Source organism: Typopeltis vanoorti, chromosome 4 (genome assembly GCF_054136105.1).
Source record: "Typopeltis vanoorti isolate ZY-2024b chromosome 4, IOZ_Tvanoo_1.0, whole genome shotgun sequence".
NCBI classification, from domain to species: Eukaryota; Metazoa; Arthropoda; class Arachnida; order Uropygi; family Thelyphonidae; genus Typopeltis; species Typopeltis vanoorti.
Window position 1 is genome coordinate 52762344 of NC_143552.1, and position 20700 is coordinate 52783043.

Sequence of the window (20700 nt, forward strand, 5' to 3'; positions counted from 1 at the left end):
GCACAAAGGCCTCATCCACAAACTAATTACTGCAAAATACTCACTAAGCCTCATTCAAATCAAGACCGAAAATTTCAAGTGAAACTTCGTGGACTCAGATCAACTACAAGAAGAATCACAGAAGGTGTCCCACAAGGCTCCCTGTTATCACCACTACTCTTTAACATTTTTATCTCTGATGTCCCAAGTACGACATCAACCATCATGGCATTTTATGCGGACGACATGGCAATACTCACCAGATCGCTCAAACCATACCTGGCCACCCAAAGATTACAGACTGCAGCTAAAAATCTTGAAAAATGGTTTCGATTATGGAGAATAGATGTTAATGCAGATAAAAGTACGGCCATACTATTTACAAGGAAGAAAGCAGACCATCATGGAGCAATCACGATGTTCAACACTGTTATCCCATGGCAAACAGAAGTAAAATACCTGGGAATCATACTAGATAACCGTCTCAGTTTCAACTCCCACATCTCTCATGCTTGCAATAAAGCAAACTCAACAATAGCTCAGCTCTACCCTCTGCTCAACCGCACAAGCAAAGTCAGTCCAGAAAACAAATTAAGAATATACAAAACAATCATCAGACCTATACTGTCTTATGGTTCCCCGGCGTGGAGTCACACCTCTCCTAGCAACATCAAACGATTGCAATTAATCCAAACCAAATGCCTCCGAATGATCTTTGATGCCCCATGGTTTGTAAGAAACACCATTCTCCATCAAGATGGAAACCTGCAAGACATACCTACATTTCTCCTCCAGATAGCAACCAAGTACTTTACTCAAGCATCACTCCATCCCAACCTACTCATTCGTGAGTCATCCAACTATGATGAAAATGACAGATGGAAACATAAACGCCCAAAGGCGGCCCTGATCACAGATTGAAACCTTTCAACACAGCCCTAATAAGGGCGAGCCAAGTGCTCAAAAATTTCTCCATTAAACAGAGAATTTCAGAGCGATGTAGGGAGTAAAGTCCACGGGACTGACATCCATCAAGCCACAGAAGATAAAAGATAAAGACGATTCATTCGGGGAATCAGAGCGAGATAATAGCGAGTAGAGAGATAACAGCGAGTCAGTCAAGTAGCTCGCTAAGGTTTACTAGTCGACGAGCGAGTTAGCTAGTAAGTTGCAGAACAACAAATAAAGCAACAGAAGATAGCAAAGTAGCAACTGAAAGACTAGCGATAATTTAGTTGGGATTTTGACTCAGGATCGACCTTTCAGGGACACACAGAAACTTGAAGAATAGCACGGAGTAACTAAGAGAATAAGTAGAGGCAGCAAGGTTAAATTTAAACGATAGCTATGCTAAGAGATATAGTGCCTAAAAGATTAATTAAATGCTGGAAGAATAGGCAACTGTGCATAAAAACTTCAAGTTAAAGAATTACTGCATGTTACCTTAGTTCATGAGTTATTGGTAGAATACTGAATTTGTCAAGTGATGTCAAAGATAGTACAAGCGTTTTGCTCCAAGCAAGAACCTTTAACTATGTGATTTGCCACCATTAATTTATTCAGTTATTACTAAGAGGATTTGTTTTGTTTTTAAAGTGCTGTATATTGTTTTAAGTGAATACAATTATAAAAGGTATCCGTACATAAGTAGATGAACAAGGAAATTTACCGGTAAGAATTAACCAACTTTGTTACTCCTATGTAGCGATATGTGTGTGTTTCTTCCTAAAATATCCCTGCATTAACAGTAACTTTTGCGGAGAATAGCTGGAGTGTGGATCTAAGAGTGTATACTTGTGAAGAAGCGTTACCGCCTTTGTATTGTATTTGAAACTTAAGTAACTATTCTTCTTCTGGTTCCCATCTGCCATACGGCCGGGAGAGGGTAGCTATATGCTACCATTCTAGGGAGAGATGATTATGAGCAAGGTGGTTTCCTGTTGCCTTCCTTGCCGTAAGTATTTATGACCCTAACCTGTGTGTTCACGGGGCCGGTTTGCCTGCTTGCGGGATGAAAAACCCCAGATAAACTGGCGGAAAAAACCCTGATGCCCAAGACCGGCTAACTTGGCTATGGCTGAGGAAGATCCTTAAGCTCCTCACGTCATGGACGGGAATCGAATCTAGGACACTCCTTCCCCAGGCATATGGTTGCGAAGTGCAAAGCCACTAGGCTAACCGCGTGGACTAAGTAACTATAAGATATTAATGTAGTTGGTTACTAAGGAACTTATGACATTGAACTTTTTCAAATGGTTAATTGAATTTTGTGAAAGCTGTATTTCAGACAACAGGTTAACCATTGCCTGAAATTATATGACTATATTACCAGATGAGCTAAAATGTTTGTAATACCTTATTCAGTGATTTAAACTAAAGTGTATAATTTGTAAGCCTATATTAAATGTTTGTTTTGTTGATCTAAAGTTGTACTTTGCCTGAATCTCTTTTACTGCACTGTTCATAAAATAATCGAAAAGCGGGTGAATAAAATAAGTTAAATAAACTTGGCCTGTATACATAATAACAACACATAAAAGGGAAATAGTTGAGAGTTGGTTTTACTTTAATTCTTGGACTAATTTAGATATAGAGTGGCGCAGTCAATAAATACAAATTTTATCTATATTTGGATTAGAAATCAACTAGCAACTTATTTTTTTTTTTTTTGTTTAAGAACATCGTAGTGACAAATTGACGGATCCAAAGTATAGGTTAAGATGAAATAGGATCCAAGATCATCATCTCTGCCCCTCCCCATGCTATAGCAGCAACCAGTTTTATATTTTCCTGTTGCCCTCAATCTCACACCAGATTGACTCAAAAGAACTGCCATCTGCCTGACTGACTCCTACTCTTGTTGACTGCAATTCATTGTTAGCATTAGTACCCTACTCCCATGGCCTGTATACTCTATCCTCTCTGAAAATACCAAATCCATCACATTCTATCCTTTAACTATGTCATCTGCTGTTAGCCAAGTTTCACTAATGCCTATAACTTTTGATAAGGTTGCACTAACCAATGCCCAAAACTCCTCCCTCTTATTCCTTATACTTCTAGCATTAGTATATAGAAACTGTATGATGTAAAGGTGGTTGGGGCCTAATGTCCCACAACCACCTTCACATCCTGACTTGACTACCTCATTCGATATTGTTGCCTGAGAGACTAGATTCCTCACTTTTTATTCATTTGCACACTCATGCATCATTGGTGCCTTTACACAGGGCCTGCATCTACCCTAATTTCTTTAGCTTTCCTGACGTTGCCCTTCAACACTCTCAGTGAACAACACTTTCTCTAGACACTTAACTCAATCCATTTAAGTGTAGCCTATCAGCATTGTACAAATCTCTCCATTCATCAAACACTGGCCTTATATCCACAAACTCTACATCTTCCTTCTGCACAATCTGCATGTTGATTCATTAACTATCATTGCCTTCCTTCTCATTTTGCCTCTATGATAGTATGGTATCAGACTTACAAAGTTTATCCTCTTGCTCTTCTTTTTTGCTTCTTCTGATAACTCTTTCTCATTCTCCCTCATACAATATTTCTTGCCTCTCAGATTATTAGTTCCAGCCAGAACAATTGATTCTTTCACCTTTCCTTTCTGCATTCTGACAGCATCACTAATATTATTAATTTTCACACCTGGGAAGCATGATTTTGTAGCACTTTCTTGAAGTTCTCCCCTTATCATAGAATTTCTGTAAAAAATTATCTACTTACGCTTTTCTCTTGTTTATTCTTATAATCTTTTTTGCTTTGGACCTCTTGTTTTTTTCTGTTCTCATTTAGACTAATTTCTTGCTGTTTTTTGCAGCCTTTCAATCGTTTTTCTTTCTCCTGTGAATGAGTACATGCAAGCAAGCTATTTTTTTCTATGTTCTCCTGAACTTCCACCACTGCATTTTCAGTATTGCCACTGATATTTACATTTTCCATCTTCTATCAGTATTCTCTACTTTACTATCAAACAATTTGTTCTCACCATCATCACTCTGAAAACACTTATTATACACATGCTCACCTGTTTCATTCTCCTTCGACAAATCTTTCACAATGAATACATCTCACATATTCTACGCTAGATAAAACCATGCAAATTTAGCTCGCCCACTAAAGACGTCTTGGTCACCATTGTTCTGCTATGCATAGGTGCCATATTGACAATATATAGTTTAAAGATATATATATATATATATATATATATATATATGTTTTACTTAAGTCTAAATAATTCATCTATCTCTATCTTGTACACTTATAAAACAAACAAATACAATAAATTAACTCAATATTATTAGCTTAAATTTAAAAAAATTACTTATCCTTCTGCAGCGTTAGAAATTGATGACGCTCACCAAGTATTCTCGAAAGTGCTATGTTCCTCCAGATGGATAATTGCTGTTCTTCCAGTTTGACTAAAGTAAGCTAGTTTGCAGAAAGTTTTTTTTTTCACTTGGTTATAAATTAAATTATAGATGCCAAGAAATTATATTCTTGTTTAATCCTTTATCCAAGTGTAAGCAAATGAAGTGTGCATGTGAAGTGCACACTTCATTTGCTTACACTTGGTTGTTTCACAACTAGGTTGCTTGTATAAAGAGGCTAATGACTTCACATTAATTGTCTTGATATCCCATAATTCAAAGCACACATCCTTTTGGGTGTGTATAATGTTGTGCATTATGGGAAAAGCCACTATCCAGACTGGTTTCGATCCTTTATTAAGGTCTCATCAGTGGGCAACAGACAAAAAGAAAATAATTTATTGGCATCTTTAATTTAATTTATAACCTAGTGAAAAAAAACAACTTTAATGTAATCCTGAGTATTTTAATAAGGGGTTACACCTTTTCACTACTTGTATATGGGAATTATAAGACTTCTGCATTATTGTAGAAAGTTTTTCATGAAGAAACTTCATATGCAAGCTTTGTTTGCTTATAGTTGGATAAAGGATTAAATAATAATATAATTTCTTGCCATTTTTAATTTAATTTATAACTAAGTGAAAAAACTTTCTACAACTTGCTCTAATCCAGAATATTTTAATAATAAGGTGTTATATCATCTGGGCCCAGCTCCCTGTTGTTCATATTTGGACACTTGCTTGCCTTCTGAGGAGTAAAGCAGTTCGGCTCAGTGACATGATTCTCTCTGTCATCAAGTGGAGTCACCACTGAGTTTCCTGCCAAGGAGTGATTCAGGTCATGAGTGATAAGTTTAGCAGTGATCCTTTAGTGTCACTCATTGAGATTTAGTATTCTTGTAGATTACACAAAGGTTTTGTAGAGGTACCCCTGCACTTCAAAAAGTCAAAACCAATCTGGCTAATGGTTCTTTCCATAGCATAGCATTATACACACTGGATGTGTGTTTTGCATTATAGGATACTAAGGCAGTTAATGTGAAGTTATTAGCTTCTATACAGGTAATCCTTTATCTAAGTGTAATCCTTACACTTAGATAAAGGATTAACTCCCCCAACCGGCTGAGGTGGATGAAATAGTCAGCTCTCCCTAGCTTTTTTTTCATGGATCAAAACTTCGTCGACATTCTACCTTTTATCATGCCATTACCTTCCTCCACCGTTAACCTTGTTACGGCTATTCTAGAGCCATTAGTGGATTAACTGTTGCTGAGTGACTTTTGTGTCTCCCTGTCTTACGTCTATCGTGTTGCTTCGAATTTCCTTTACTGTCCTAAGATATTTGACCTTTTTGCCTCTAAAATGATTTATTGTGTCTCTTCCCAAAAATTGAAACGAATTTCACATGTGCGAAAATAATCAATCCTGAAATGACCACCAATCAGCCTTTGCAATGAATCTATTTAGTAATAGTAAATTTGGTGTATTTTATTTTTCAAATCAATGCACCGGAGTTGCACTGATTATTCTTTCACTTTACTTATAATATAGAAACAATTTTTTTCGAATTTCAGAATTTTCAAATGTTTGCTTTGAAAATATTATGTCAAATATTTATATTTTTAAACAGTATTTATTGAAATAAATATGTCCTTTTGCTTTTGTTCCTAGCCAGATACCATTATATGGATCATCACATTTCAGTTTTAGAAATGATTTTTTTTTAAATTTTATTTTGTTTTTATGAACAACAAATGTTAAAATGTTAAATTGCATTACTCGGTTTCCGATTTTGAGTCTTTTTTGGTATCAAATATTTATATTCGATGATATTTTAGCAGTGATTCTTTGCCTTCGTCTTTTATTTTTATTTTTTTTTGTATTATGCACATTACGATAATATCCAGTGCATATCCTCGTGGATATGTTGAAAATATAATATGAAAAATATCATATACGGAATAATTCAAAATTTCTGCTCATTTTGAAGATTTTGTAATGCTTACCCCCCCCCCCCCCCCATCCTCTCCTGGAACTGAATTGCATAACTACTCTAAATTTCTACAAGTTTGAAAGCTTTTCTAGACAGTATTCAAAATCTATTACTTCATTTTACGGTTTTGACAAAAGAAATATGGCAATCAGATTGTTGTACTGTGAAGCTTCTAATTCTGTACTATTTATTTGCAATCTAAAATCAGCTGTTCCTGTCTGCTGAAATTATTTGAAATTTTAGAAATAATATGCTATATTTTCACCATGCAAAATTGTTTATATGCATGCCAAAAAAAACTTAAATATTACTACTTCTGCTGCTGGTTGCTATTTCTGAAATAATGTACATCTTAGAAATACTTGATAATATCCTCTTAGCTGGAGGAAAAGCTAAAGGCTTATTACTCTCACTGCTATTGAGAAAGAAAAGAGAGAACACTAAAGTGCCTCAAGCTGTAGTGCAGAATACACCAAGAATGTATGTCTTGTTTCCTTTTCGGTTTTTGATTACAGATATCCTAACAGAAATACTGACATTTCTTTTACATGCTGATACATTATTTATGCCAAAATAATTTCTTAATTTATAATGATCAGTTTCACTTTTATTATTGAAAAATTATAAATTATTTCATACAATTATCTTGAAAAAGAGGATTTGAATTATTTAATTATTTTAAATAATTAAATTTATTTATTTAAATAATTAATTTTAAATATTTAAACATGGAGCGGCTGAAGATACCAAGTACGGCGAATGAATTCTCAAAGAAAGTAGAGGAAGAAATGAATGAGAGAAATATACAAGAAAATGATGATGCAAGTGAAAAATGGAAGATTCTGAAGGAAAGCATAATTACTGCTACAGAATTGCATTTAGTCAAAAAAGAAGAGGAAAGAGAGAAAAGAAAGAAACCATGGATGACGGAAAATATTTTGTGGAAAATAACACAAAGAAGAAAGTTAGTTAATAGTAAAACAGAGGAGAAAAAAAAGCAGTATAAAGACTTGAGTAGGGAGATACAAAGAGAGATAAGAAGGAAAAAGGAAGAGTGGTTAGATGAAATAAGTAAAGATACAACAGCAAAGGCAGAAAGAAAGGGCATAAAAGGTGTTTATAAAAACATTAATATGATGACAGGAAGGAGAAAGATGCTAAGGACTGGAGCAATCAAGAATGAAAGAGGTGAAATTCTGATAGAAAAAGAGAAGATATTACAGAGATGGGAAGAATATGTAAGTAAACTTTATGAAGACAGGAAAAGAAGAGAAAATCAAAGGAAAGAACATAGTGGGCAGAGACTGTGCATCATGAGGAAGGAATTGAATCTAGCAATTCAAAAGATGAAAGAAGGAAAATCACCTGGAATAGATGGTATACAGATAGAACTTATAAGGAATATAGGTGAAAAAGGTATGGAAGTGTTATGGCAAATTATTAACGGAATTTATGAAGGACAAGAATTACTAGAGGAGTTTAGAAGATCAATTTTTATCCCCATTCCAAAAAAGATGGGAGTTTTAGACTGTAACAATTTTAGAACGATAAGTCTTATAACTCACACAGCAAAAATTCTGGTGCAAATAATTTTAGAGAGAATTAGGAATAAAATAGAAAAAGAAATGAATGGGGAACAGTTTGGATTCAGAACCAACAGAGGAACTAGAGATGCTATAACTTGTCTAAGAATTATTGGGAAGAAAACACTAAACCATGGTGGAAAGTTGTTTTTGGGATTTCTAGATTTTGAAAAAGCATTTGATACAGTGAAACATGAAAGGCTTTTTGACATTCTAGAAAATACTGATATTGACTCTTATGACTTGGAAATTTTAAAAAGATTATATTGGTCACAAATAGCATCAGTATGTGTAAATGGAGAGGAAACAGGAGAATTCCTGGTGGAGAGAGGAGTCAGACAAGGATGCAAGTTATCATCATTATTGTTTAACTTTTATAGTGAACAAATGTTTAGAGAGGCACTTGAGGATGTAGAAGAAGGAATAAAAATAAACGGAAGAATCATTAATAACTTAAGATATGCGGATGATGTAGTCGTGATGGCAGAAAGTGAAAATGGGTTACAACAAATTATTCAAAGAATTGAAAACTTTTGTAAAGAGTATGGACTAAGAATTAACACAAAAAAGACCAAGATAATAATAATGGGTAGAAAAATAGAAGATAATGTAAAAATAAGATGTGGAGGAAAGATTTTAGAAGTGGAAAGATTTCAATATTTAGGTAGCTGGATCTCAGAGAAAGGAACTTCAGAGTTGGACATTAGAAATAGAATAGGCAAAGCTAAATCAGCATTTATGGAAATGAAAAGGATTTTGATAAACAAGACACTAAAATAGGCATTAGAATTGGAATAGTTAAAGCAACAGTTTGGAGTATTGCAAGTTATGGAAGTGAGTCATGGACACTCAGAAAGGGAGATATGGAAAGAATTAATGCATTGGAAATGTGGTGTTATAGAAAGATGGAAAAGATTAGCTATACAGAAAGAATATCAAATCAAGAAGTTTTAAGACGAGTTGGGATGGAAAGAACACTGCTAAAGAATATTGTGCAAAGAAAGACCAGATTTGCAGGACGTCTTCTGAGAGGGTCTTTGGGACACCTGACAAGAACTATATTACAAGGGGAAGAAAAGACATGGAAGACCAACTAGAGAGTGGTTTAATGACATCGTGGAATGGACTGGTTTAAGAATGATGGAAGCGACAGACAGAGAGAAATGGAGAAGAGCTGCTCATCTGCTGCAACCTTCTTGCTAGAGGATGCTACTGGACGACGACGAATTATTTTAAAAGAAAAGGTGCATATGCATTTCATAATTTTTTTTTGGGGGGGGGGGAATATAGACCTATTCAATCTGCAGATATTTCAGAGAATTTATTTTATAAATCATTCACAAGACAACTGTTACAAACATAAATCACTTAGGGAACATGCCCATTCATTTTAGTGTAAAATAGTAGCGAAGATTTAGTTACTTTAATTATCTAACCCAGAAGAAAATGTTATGTCTGCTGATATTAGAATCTTACATGAATAATTTTTTCTGACATGATTTCTCTATTCGTTATAATGTAACCAATTTCCAGATTTTTTCCCTTCTGCATATTCCATGTTATATGGAGTGATTTCTTCTTTTGTACTACAAGAAAAAAAAATCAGATAACAGAAGAAAAATATGTGGTATTTTCTTTTGCATCGGCCGAATTTACAATGTTCTTTCTTTGTGTTTTGAAGAAAAAGTGCAAATGATTTTTTCTTACTATTTTTGCCATTATAGCATCTGCAGAGACGACGTGAGGAATTTTGGTGCCTATGGCCATGAAAGAAAATTGTGGCGTTCTAAAAAAAAACTTTAGAAATCTGAATTTCTAAAGTTTTAGAACCTATGGTTGGGGCCACATTGGCCATAGCCTCACTACACCTCTGAACATCTGATATAATTATGAGTGACTTTTTACCGTTTTTCTCCCACACGAGAAACAGAAATAAGGTAGTAATAATATTGTTGATTCTGTCAAACTTCACTGTAGCAGAAATTTTTATTACAAAACTTTGTAATATATATATATATATATATATATATATATATATATATATATCTGAAACAAGAACTTTGGAACCCATATCACATCAATGTTGAGTGTTGGCAAGGTGAAAATGTTCACGTTATTATTTATACATTTTATTTATACATTTTATTTTTTTATTTTTTTTGGTGAAATAGTTTACCAGGAATACTCTTTCCAGTTCAAGAGGAACTGGAAAGAGTATTCCAATTCCTCTTATATTTTATTCCTTCAAAAATACGAAAATATCATTCTGTGTTATAAAAGAACTTAAAAATTCGCCTTCAAGATGAAATGGAAACAGTACATTCAGGTATCTCTCTATCAATATTTGTAGTCCTGAAAAGGACTACAAATATTGATAGAAAATAAATATTTTTTATTTCATACTTGTTCCTTTTTGCTCAGTAATAAGCTCTAAGCTAAAGTCAAGACCATATGATCACTCTCACCAATTGGTGGCAACATGGTGGCAGTTACTAGATTGAGCACTCTCAGACCCCTAATATATTTGATCACATGCTGTCGCAGGTAATTATTCCTTAGTAGCATAAATTCCATTTCCTTCCTCTCGTGTGTCCTCTCAATCTATGCTCCCATAGTTGAAATCCCCCCCCCCCCCCAATAATCACCCACCCTCTACTCATTGAGCTTATTTCTCCATAATCTTTTTCAGTCCCCTGGTTTATAGAAGCATCCAACTGTATATTTTGTTCTGCTGGCCTCTATCTCACACCAGATAGTCTCAAATATGCTATTTTCACTGGCCTGCAGTTGAATTTCTACTCTCTTTGGTTCCAGTTCACTAGCTGTCATCGGTAAAACTGCTTTCCCATTGTTTTCTCTCTATCCTCCTTGAACACACTATACCCTTAACATTCTATCCCACTAACTATATCATCTTCTGTCAGCCATGTCTCACTGATGCCAGTAATCTTTGGCCAGGATGAACTAACCAATGCCAAAAATTCCTTTCCCTTCTTCCAAATGCTCCTCTCATTAGTGTACATAAAGTGCAAAAGTCCCTTAGGCCCATTGTTATTCTGATACTTTATACTAATTATCTCATTCTGGTTTGCTACTGGTGCTAACTTTGACATTTTATACACATTCTTACACTCAGCTGCCTCACTGATATCTGCATATACACTTCACAGCTTCCCTTCTAAATGCTCTAGTTTCCCTGATTTTGTACATTTCACTTTATTCAACACCACTTTTTCCAGATTCTGAACACCAAATCCATTCACATGCAAACCATCCTTCTTGAGTAAGTCCTTTCACCTGTCAAACTCACTCCACACATCCACAAGCTCCTCATTATTCCTCCTGCATAACTGCATCACTATTAATAAAAAAAAAAATCCCCTCTGCAATGAATATGATAGTGTAAGTCAGTAGTATGGACTGCTGTTTCCAAGCTATTGTACTATAGGTATAAGATATATTTTTCTTATACTAATATGTACAGATATTAGCAGTTCTGGTTTAGCTAAAGCATGCCAATTTGTAGAAGTGGATCTTATATTTTGTGGCTAAATTTTTTGATAATGCAAGGAGGAGGTTTGAATTTTATATCTTTTAAGAACTCTTGCTAGTTTTTCCATTGGGCCCTGGATGAAAATAGATATTTTTTATGATCTGGATATGTCAGAAGAGTATAGAATTTGGTTGATTCTGTTGAGGAAAGCCATTGGTACTACTGAAATCAAACATAGATGTGGTTGATTCCAGTAGTAGTGGTAGTAGTAGTGTTGTGGTCTGAATAAATGTGTTCTAATCATAACAGCATTATGTTTGAATGACACCGTGCTGTTGGAAGGGATGGCAGTGTGAAAGTTATGGGCATGCCTACCAGTGTGTGTATATACAATGCTTTTTCTGTTTAGACAGATAAGTATCCATTAAATAAATGAATGATTGTCATAGAAGAGCAGGCAGATTTTGTATGGGGTCATTCCATGTGAAATCATCAAATTAACAATTCAATTAAAGTTTTTTTTTTTCTTTTTCTTTCTGTTTTTGATGAAAGTAAGTTATCTGATTACCCTGTCTATAGATGGAAGAAAAAAAAAAATATATATATATATACATACATAATCAGGTCTTTTTTTATGTGGTAGATACGTTCCACAGAAAACCGCATATAAAAAATCGCACAAAAAAGACCTAACTTATGTTGAAAAATTAGGGATACATTCCATACTTTTCTAAAATCGCATAAAACCAAAGGAATGAATTAAAATAAACCTAAAATCGCATAAAAAGTTTATAAAAATTCAGGAAAATAAGAATGCCTAAGTTTGTTTTCAAGCTTTATTCATTTAATTTTATTGAAAAGTAAAAATTTTTTTTTTTTTACATTTTTTCGTCAGAATTATTGTTGCTATTAGAGAATATTCGGAAATGTTTGCGAACTGGTGCGAAATCACTTTCATCGCCAGAAGAGATAGTCAGCGCATCAGATCTTTTTAATTGTGGTAAAGGCAATGGTTCTTCACAAACAGAATTAGCTTCACCCTCATTCTGTGTTGTTTTTCTTTTGACAATGTAATCAGTGATTAAACTTTGCGCTGATGATTTTACTAATTTTTTATACAGCTTGCAATATCCAGACATACAGTTCTTCAGCTCACGTTGTAATTTAAAGGCTCATTCAGAATTTGTGTCGTTAACAAGAAAACGATTTTCTAATTTATTGCACAATTCAAGACCTTCTCGAATTATATTTGCAATGAGGGGGACAGGTTCTTCTTCTGCTTCACTATACTTTTCTGGATCTTCGACAATATCTAAAGTTAATCGATATCCAATAATATCATCATCACTTAAGGCATTATCCACAAGTAATTCGTCTACATCATTCTGGCTAAATGTATCAAAACCTTCTCCACCAATTTCCTGTGCCAAAGTAATGATTTCAGCTGATAATGTAGATGTTTGCATGGTTGCACTGTTTGCAACACATCCAGACCAAGCTGCTTTCCAGCAGGCATTTAAAGTTTGTGGTCTTATTTCAGCGATAGCAGATGCAACATGATATAAGCAATCCAAAATAGAAAATTTTTTCCAAACGTCAGTTACTGTTAATGATTCATTTTCTAGTTTATCCAATATAAATTGAAAAGTGTGCTTAACGTAATATTTTTTAAAAGTAACAATTAATCCTTGATCTAATGGCTGAATAATGCTTGTTGTATTGGGTGGAAAAAACACTACCTGCACATTTGGATGACTTGGTGCATTGTCAACAATTAATAAAACTTTAAAATCGAGAGCTTTTTGCTTCATATATGTTTCCACTTCTGGTACAAAGCAATTATTGAACCATTCAGTAAATACAGCAGTTGTTACCCAGGCCTTTGTATTAGCCATCCAATGTACCGGCAGCTGTTTTAGTTCTTTGCCTTTTATAGCACGTGGTCTTAGAGATCGATTTACTAGGAGGGATTTCAACATTTGATTTCCTGATGCATTGCTACAGAGCAACAATGTTACTCAATCTTTGTTTGCTTTAAACCCACTTACTTTTTTCTCAGACTTTGCGATGTACGTTTGACTAGGCATTTTCTTCCAAAACAATCCTGTTTTGTCAGCGTTAAACACTTGATCGGGACAATATCTACCATGTTCAATAATTTTGGCTAACTTCTCTTGAAAATTTTGGCTGCTGCTTCATCTGCTCCTGCAACCTCACCTGTAATCTTTATGTTATGAAGTGCGTTCCTTTTTAAAAACCCGGTTAACCATCCTTTGCTAGTCGAAAATTCTTTGTCAGCCTGGGAAGTGGAAGTAGATGGCTCCAATTGCTTCATATGTTCATAAAACAGAAGAGCTTTTTTTTGTTTAATTAAATAACCACTTATAGGAATTCTTCTTTGAGTTAATTCTTCAATCCAAATTACGAACGCTCGTTCTATTTTTTCTAATAAAGCATCTCTTGAGTACGATGATAATTTGCCACTTAGTTTTGTGCCAGAAATGACAGATTTTATTATTGCTACTTCATTCTTTTTAATTGCTCTTATAGTAGATTCGCCTAAATTAAAATGTTTACCAATTGCCGTAGATCCCTCTCCTTTTGCTAAGCGATCTAAAATTGCAATTTTCATTTCGAAAGCAACTGCTTTTCTTTGGTGCTTTTTTTTTCTCCATTGGGCCAAATTAAATCTTTAAAAAAAATTAGGAAAATTTAGACTTTCGATAATTTAAAGACAAACACTTACTCACATGCAAAATTAAACTTCACGGACACTCACTGCTTACACATTACTCACGTTATGCCAGAATGTGCTGCAACACGCTGTTCATAATGTACAACGGTACATAAGTTTTGAGGTTATGCACCACATAACTTCAAAACGAGACCCTAGTGTGTGTGTGTGTGTATATATATATACTATATATATATATATATATATATACACACATATATATATATATAGTAGATATATATATATATATATATACATATTAGAATTTTCCTGGCATCCAATTAATTATGAAGACCAGGATTTTAGCCTTCTTTGGTGGATCATTCTAATAGCTAATAACATTATATTATTTGGAAGATAACTCTGTCAGCCATACCACTGAAATCAAATCTGTGAAAAAATCTGTATATAGTCTTATATGCTGGTTAAAGTTCATAGTTAAAGTTTAATTGAATGAAAATGGCACTGTAAAAGAATCACAAGTTTAATGGTTCCATATTTTGTCTCTGTCACAGAGACATTTGGGATAGTATGAGAATTGTAACAGTGCAACACAACACAAAAAATAAGTGAAAGATATTAGATTGTAAGCCTAAAGATCCAAAAACCAAATAAATCTTAATGCATATTGTTATATGAAATGTCCCAAGATTTGGGAAACAGATTTTTAGACAACCTGTCTAACAGTCGAGGGTGCTTGCTTACCAGTGTTTATAGAGCACAGTATTTCTTATATAAGATGTCTCTGTGGCAGAGGCGAAATATTGGAGCCATTAATGGTTCCAATATTTCATTATTTAATGAAACCTTGTTTAATTTTTTTTATTGTGCTGTTTTCATTCCCTTAAACCTTAACATGAATCAATGAGTCCGTTCCTGTTTAATATTGTGATGGAGGTGGTGACGGAGGAAGTGAGAGAAGATGCACCTTGGACTATATTGTATGCAGATGACATCGTGCTGTGTGCAGAATCAAGAGAAGAAGTGGCAGCCAAACTGAAAAGTACTGGAAGAGAGAGAGGTATGAGACTGAGCAGAAGTAAGACCGAGTATATGTGTTGCAAAGTGGATGGCAGCCAGGAGACAGATCTGGAGCTGGAAAGAAATGTCATCAGGAAGGTCAGTAACTTTAGATACTTAGGTTCAACAATAAAAGAGGATGGTGAGGCTGAGAAGGAAGTGGGATGCAGGATGGAGGAACTGGAGAGAGATGGCTGGAGTGCTATGTGATAAGAGGGTGCCGATCAATCTAAAAGGCAAAATTTATAGGACAGTAGTGAGACCAACTATGATATATGCTTTGGAAACTGTGGCCCTGAGGAAAAATAACATCAGCAGGATGGAGGTAATGGAGATGAGAATGCTTAGGTGGATGTGCGGTGTGACCAGAAAGGATCATCTGAGAAATGACTATGTAAGGGGAACGGTGAAAGTTACGAACTTAGGATCAAAGATACAGGAGGCAAGGTTGAGATGGTTTGGTCATGTGATGAGAAGGGAGGAAGAGTATGTGGGAAGAAAGGTCATGTAGATGGATGTGCAGGGGAAGAGGAAGTACGGACAGCCAAAGAAGAGATGGAGGGAGATGGTGGAGGAGGACGTGAGGATGAAGAACTTGGATGTGGCTGCAGCCCAAGACAGGAAGTTGTGGAGGAGACTCACCACAAACAGCGACCCTACTTAAGTGGGAAAAGCTGCAGAAGAAGAAGATTGTGCTGTTTTCATTCCCTTAAGCCTTAACATGAATCTATGAGGATTTCTTATCCAGTGGCTTCCTTTCTGAACACCAGCAAAATTAACAAAGCTTTATATTCTCCCCTCCACACACATATGCACACACCAATACCCAGATCACAAAAAAACCATTGTCATCATAGAATTACAAAGCAGGTGATTATGACAAGCTGAGGAGTCAGCTTTCAGCAGTACCATGGTATAAGAATTTGGGGGAGAGAGATTTTGGTGGTGCATGAGAAGTGCTCAAGGGGTGTTTTTGAAGAAAGCAGTATAAGAATGTATATCCAGAGTCAAATCACATAGGAGTTAGAGGGATGAATAGCTTCATTAAGCAGGAGTTGCCCAAAGAAAAGGTTGTGGCATGATTATAAAGAAAAAGGTGATCAGCATGCCCATGAGCAGCTTTAGGCACAGGAGAAATGTGACCTATATGATAAAGAAGGCAAAAGCTAATTATGAGAGAAAGCTAGCTGATGAAGCCAAAAGAAATCCTGACGAGTTCTTTTGCTATGTGGCAAGTAAAAATAGGAATATTTCTTTGTCTTTTGTTTCATGACAAAATTTGATTGATAGTATAAGTCAAGAAATTATATTTCCTTATTCATTGACTTTATTTATTTATTTATTAGGCTCTAAATGTGAATCCTGGAATATGGAAGCATTCCTGTTGCAGCAGCCTGTTTCAGTCATCTGCTAACTTCCAACATGAAACAAGAGAGAATTTCAGTGATTTAGTTAACCACCATAAACCATTGACATTATTAGCAGAAGAAGAACAGATGATGAAAGATATGGGTAAAATGAAAAAATAATGAACAAAATGTTTTGTATTGAAAATTAGAAACATTCATTTATATTATATCTAATTAATTTAAATACACTGCTGCTGCCAGTAACAAAGTGTTACTCTGTTTTGCAAAGCTGTTTTTTTTTTCTTTCTTCTTTTTCTGAGGTGCATATTTTTATCTACAGTAAATTTTGTGTATGTAAATAATTTTAGAAACAGTTTAGGAACAATCACCACAAAGTGTTAAGTTCAAAATACTAGATAGGCTAGGCAACCTATTTTAGTTTCTGGCAGTACTAAAGAATTGATTGATTAGAATGTAATGATGAACACATCAAAAATACATTTGTTAAGATGATTGAATCTTAATTACACATGCTAATTAATGTTTATTTTTGAAATGGTTTTTGAATGTCCCCACCACCAGTAGTGTTACCCTTGTGGTACATTGCTGGTGCTTCAGACAAAAGAAGCCCCAACAGAGATGTAACACTTATAACATGAAGCTAATGTCTCTTACCAGACATCTGAAGGTACCAAGCCTCCTGGACCACTTGCAGCAACCATGATAAAATTGGTTACTGATTCTGTGTTGTTGTTGTTATTATTATTATTATATGACCATCTATAGGGAGCCTTCACTGGTCTGGTTGGCCGAGTGGTTAGCGTGTTCGCTCTCCAGCCAAGAGGCTGTGGGTTCGAATCCTGCCATGGGCATGGATGTTTGTGATTGTCCTACAAACTTTGTGTGGAAAGAGAATTTGCGACCCTACCACTTATTCTAGCAGAAGACATCATTGCCAAAACCATGTGAGGTATGGCAGTGACCATACAGCATCTATGGAAGTCAAATGTGAAAAAAAACAGGGAGCCTAAAAACTCTCTGCACGAGGTCCACACTAAACATTATTCACACAATACTGATCGTACCCTCTCCTTAAGTTATTTCTTAGCCATAGCATTTATAACCACCTCTGGTAATTTCTCATTCACCCTCCAAACAAAATATCAATTCCGCACACACTTGCTAACTAAACTCCTGTACAATTTCCAACAGTTGTTTTTCAACTCCCCTTCCCTCCTCTTGTTCTCTCCTTTCTTGTAATGTACCGAGAAATTTCATTCTCATTCCCAAGAGAATGTATACTCTTTTTCAGGTTATCTTGGAAGTAGCTTTCTTACCATTCGTACTATAGGCTTACACTGCATAAAATAGTTCCTTAAATTTTTTGTTATCACATTCTGTGGTACTTTATATATAATTATTTTACTACTTCCTTATTTGCCAATGCTAGAATTATATGTTTCATTCCATTAAATTGTTACAGGGGACTTATTTTTGGAAAATGCAATTATCTGTCATGTGGTCTGCCATGTTTAGGATAAAGTCGTCAGAGACCATGTGATAGATAATTGTATTTTCCAAAAATAAGTTTCCTGTAACAATTTAATGGTATGAAATATATAATTCTAGCATTGGTAAGTAAGGAAGTAGTAAAATAATTATATACAAAGTACCACATGATGTGATAATGTAAAAAATTTAAGGAACTATTTTATGCAGTGTGTAGAATGGCTTATGTGTTCGTTGTACTTGTTGATTAATTTTGATGGTATATATTAGAACACAGACTGATAAGTAAATAATTATTTATTGACATTGCAGATATTTTGCTGGTATTCTAACCAGCATCTTCAGAGCACAAAAAACAGTTTGTCACAGTGCATGAGACAACAACAATCTGGTGTAACAATGGGACTAGTTAGAACAATTGTAGCTGCAACACAAAGATTAAAGTCCTAATTAGGTGCCCTCTATGTTAAAAAAAAAAAAAACAGAGAGAGAAAGCAAGTATCAGTTATGTCTTAAGATGACTTCTCTCAAATTCAAATCTTAGGCAAATTTATACAGCCATACTTATTGAGGTTTAGAGTATGTTTCAAGTCTTCTGTTGATTCTAAGAACAATCTCTCTGACTTGTAAAAGCTTCTGTGCAGCACTTTAGTCTTTTTTCAGTTGATCCTGTGTGTAGGGGAATCCAAAGCATGGTCTGCTAGACATGATTTGCCATAGCAATAGTGGCAAATGTATTTTTATGTTCACTCAGGCGGATGTCCACAGTTCTCCCTGTCTGACTGTAGCAGGCTTGATCACATGAATAGAGTACCTCATAGACTCCTGGATGTGATAAAAGAGAGATGCTGTCCTTGGGTGAACAGATGAGAGTAGCCAATTTGACATAGAGTCTAAATACGGTGTGTAGTTGATGTTTATTGAGCACTCCAGGTATCTTTATAATGTGCCTTTAATGTTTGGGATGGTGAATGTTTTGTTGAAGTTTTCCATGATGGATAGTGGGGGGTATTTCTGGGGAGCATTTAATATTTTGTCTATCTTATGAGGATTATAGCCATTGGTGAAGAAGGTGCGGTGTAAGTGAGTGAGTTCAGCAGTAAGAGCATTGTCATTGGAATAAATTGCTCTCTCTCTCTCTCTGTGGGTTAGCATTTTTAGGATACCATACTGTTGAGATGGGTGATGGTGTGATTGTTAATGTAAATAACTCCCTGTATGTGTTTTCTATAAACTGAGAATGATAAGGTACCATCTGGAAGTCATGTGATTAGTGTATCCAGGAAAGGCAAACAGTTATTAGCTTATAGTTCCATTGTAAAGTGGATTTTTGGGTGTTGGCTTTTTAAATGCGCAATTTTTGGTGCTCCATAATCCTGGATGTTTTAACGTGGAAGGGCTTGAGTTTGTTTACTGTTTCTTTAGGCCAGGAAGTGACTTTTTTCAGTAATTTATGCACCTTATTCTTTTGTGAGTTGGTGGGATTTTGATCTATAATTTTGTATGTGGACTGATCTTGTAGACGTGTGTGCATTTTGTTTTCATATTCTGTTGCATCCATCACCACAGTTGTGCTCTCTTTGTCTGCTTTGGTTATTATGTAGTTATTATTTTGGTTATAATGTGGTTATTATTATGTAGCTCTTTTAGAGCAATGATTTCCTTATGAGGGATATTATTTTTAGGAGGCTTAGAATGGATTAGGTTGTTGGTCACATCTAAACATATGTTATTGGCTGTTGCTAGATGCAGGTCATATATTCCCAATTCAATGAATGCCATTATTTTGTCTTTTGGAACTTTCTTGGGAGTAACAGCAAAATTGTGCTCTCGACTTAAAGCACTAATGGCTTCTTTGGTTAAGGCTAACAATGATATATTTACAATGATGTGATCTTGTTGAAATTGTGGTTGTTGTGTAGAATGAACACCCAGGATAATATATTGAGCACCAAAAATTCACAAACAAAGTACACCTTTACACCTTATTGTGGATAGTCTAAACAGTCCTACATACAAACTGGGTAGACATTTAGCTGTGCTACTGGCCATTCTCACAAAGAATTGTTGTGTAGAATGAACACCCAGGATAATATATTGAGCACCAAAAATTCACAAACAAAGTACACCTTTACACCTTATTGTGGATAGTCTAAACAGTCCTACATACAAACTGGGTAGACATTTAGCTGTGCTACTGGCCATTCTCACAAAGAATTCTCCCTCCTTTGTCAAAAATTCTGCCCACCTAAAAAGTATTTTAGAAAACCATACCTTTAAAAAGTTCAGACATACTGCTGAGTTTTATATCACCTCACTATTCACAAATGTACTGCTAATTGAAACCCTTGATCTGCTAAAGTCACACTTTCCCCCTGATATATTTGAACTGTTTAAATTCACAATACATGCAGGATATTTTACATACAAAGGAAAAACATACAAACAATTATATGGCATAGCTATGCCTCCCCCCTCCAGCCAGCTTCTACATATACAACACCTGGAAAAGCTAGCTATCAATACAGCCACTCTCAAACCAATGCTATGGCTACGCTATGTTGATAATGTGCTTGCTATTTGGTCACACGGCCCAGACACATTGGATACATTCCGAGGGCATTTAAATAGCCAATACCCAAAAAATCCACTTTAC

At 35.1% G+C, this 20700-nt stretch overlaps 1 protein-coding gene across 4 annotated transcripts in view; it reads left to right on the forward strand.

Annotated features, from left to right (window-relative positions):
- The window catches only part of LOC150107302 (short/branched chain specific acyl-CoA dehydrogenase, mitochondrial), a 186810-nt gene that overhangs the window by 26975 nt on the left and 139135 nt on the right, over positions 1-20700 (forward strand). For all 4 annotated transcript variants that reach the window (XM_090391162.1, XM_090391160.1, XM_090391161.1 and 1 more), the window contains one exon: positions 16533-16698. In XM_090391162.1, the coding sequence (XP_090247288.1) occupies positions 16533-16698 (166 nt within the window). The remainder of the gene's footprint in view (positions 1-16532; positions 16699-20700) is intronic.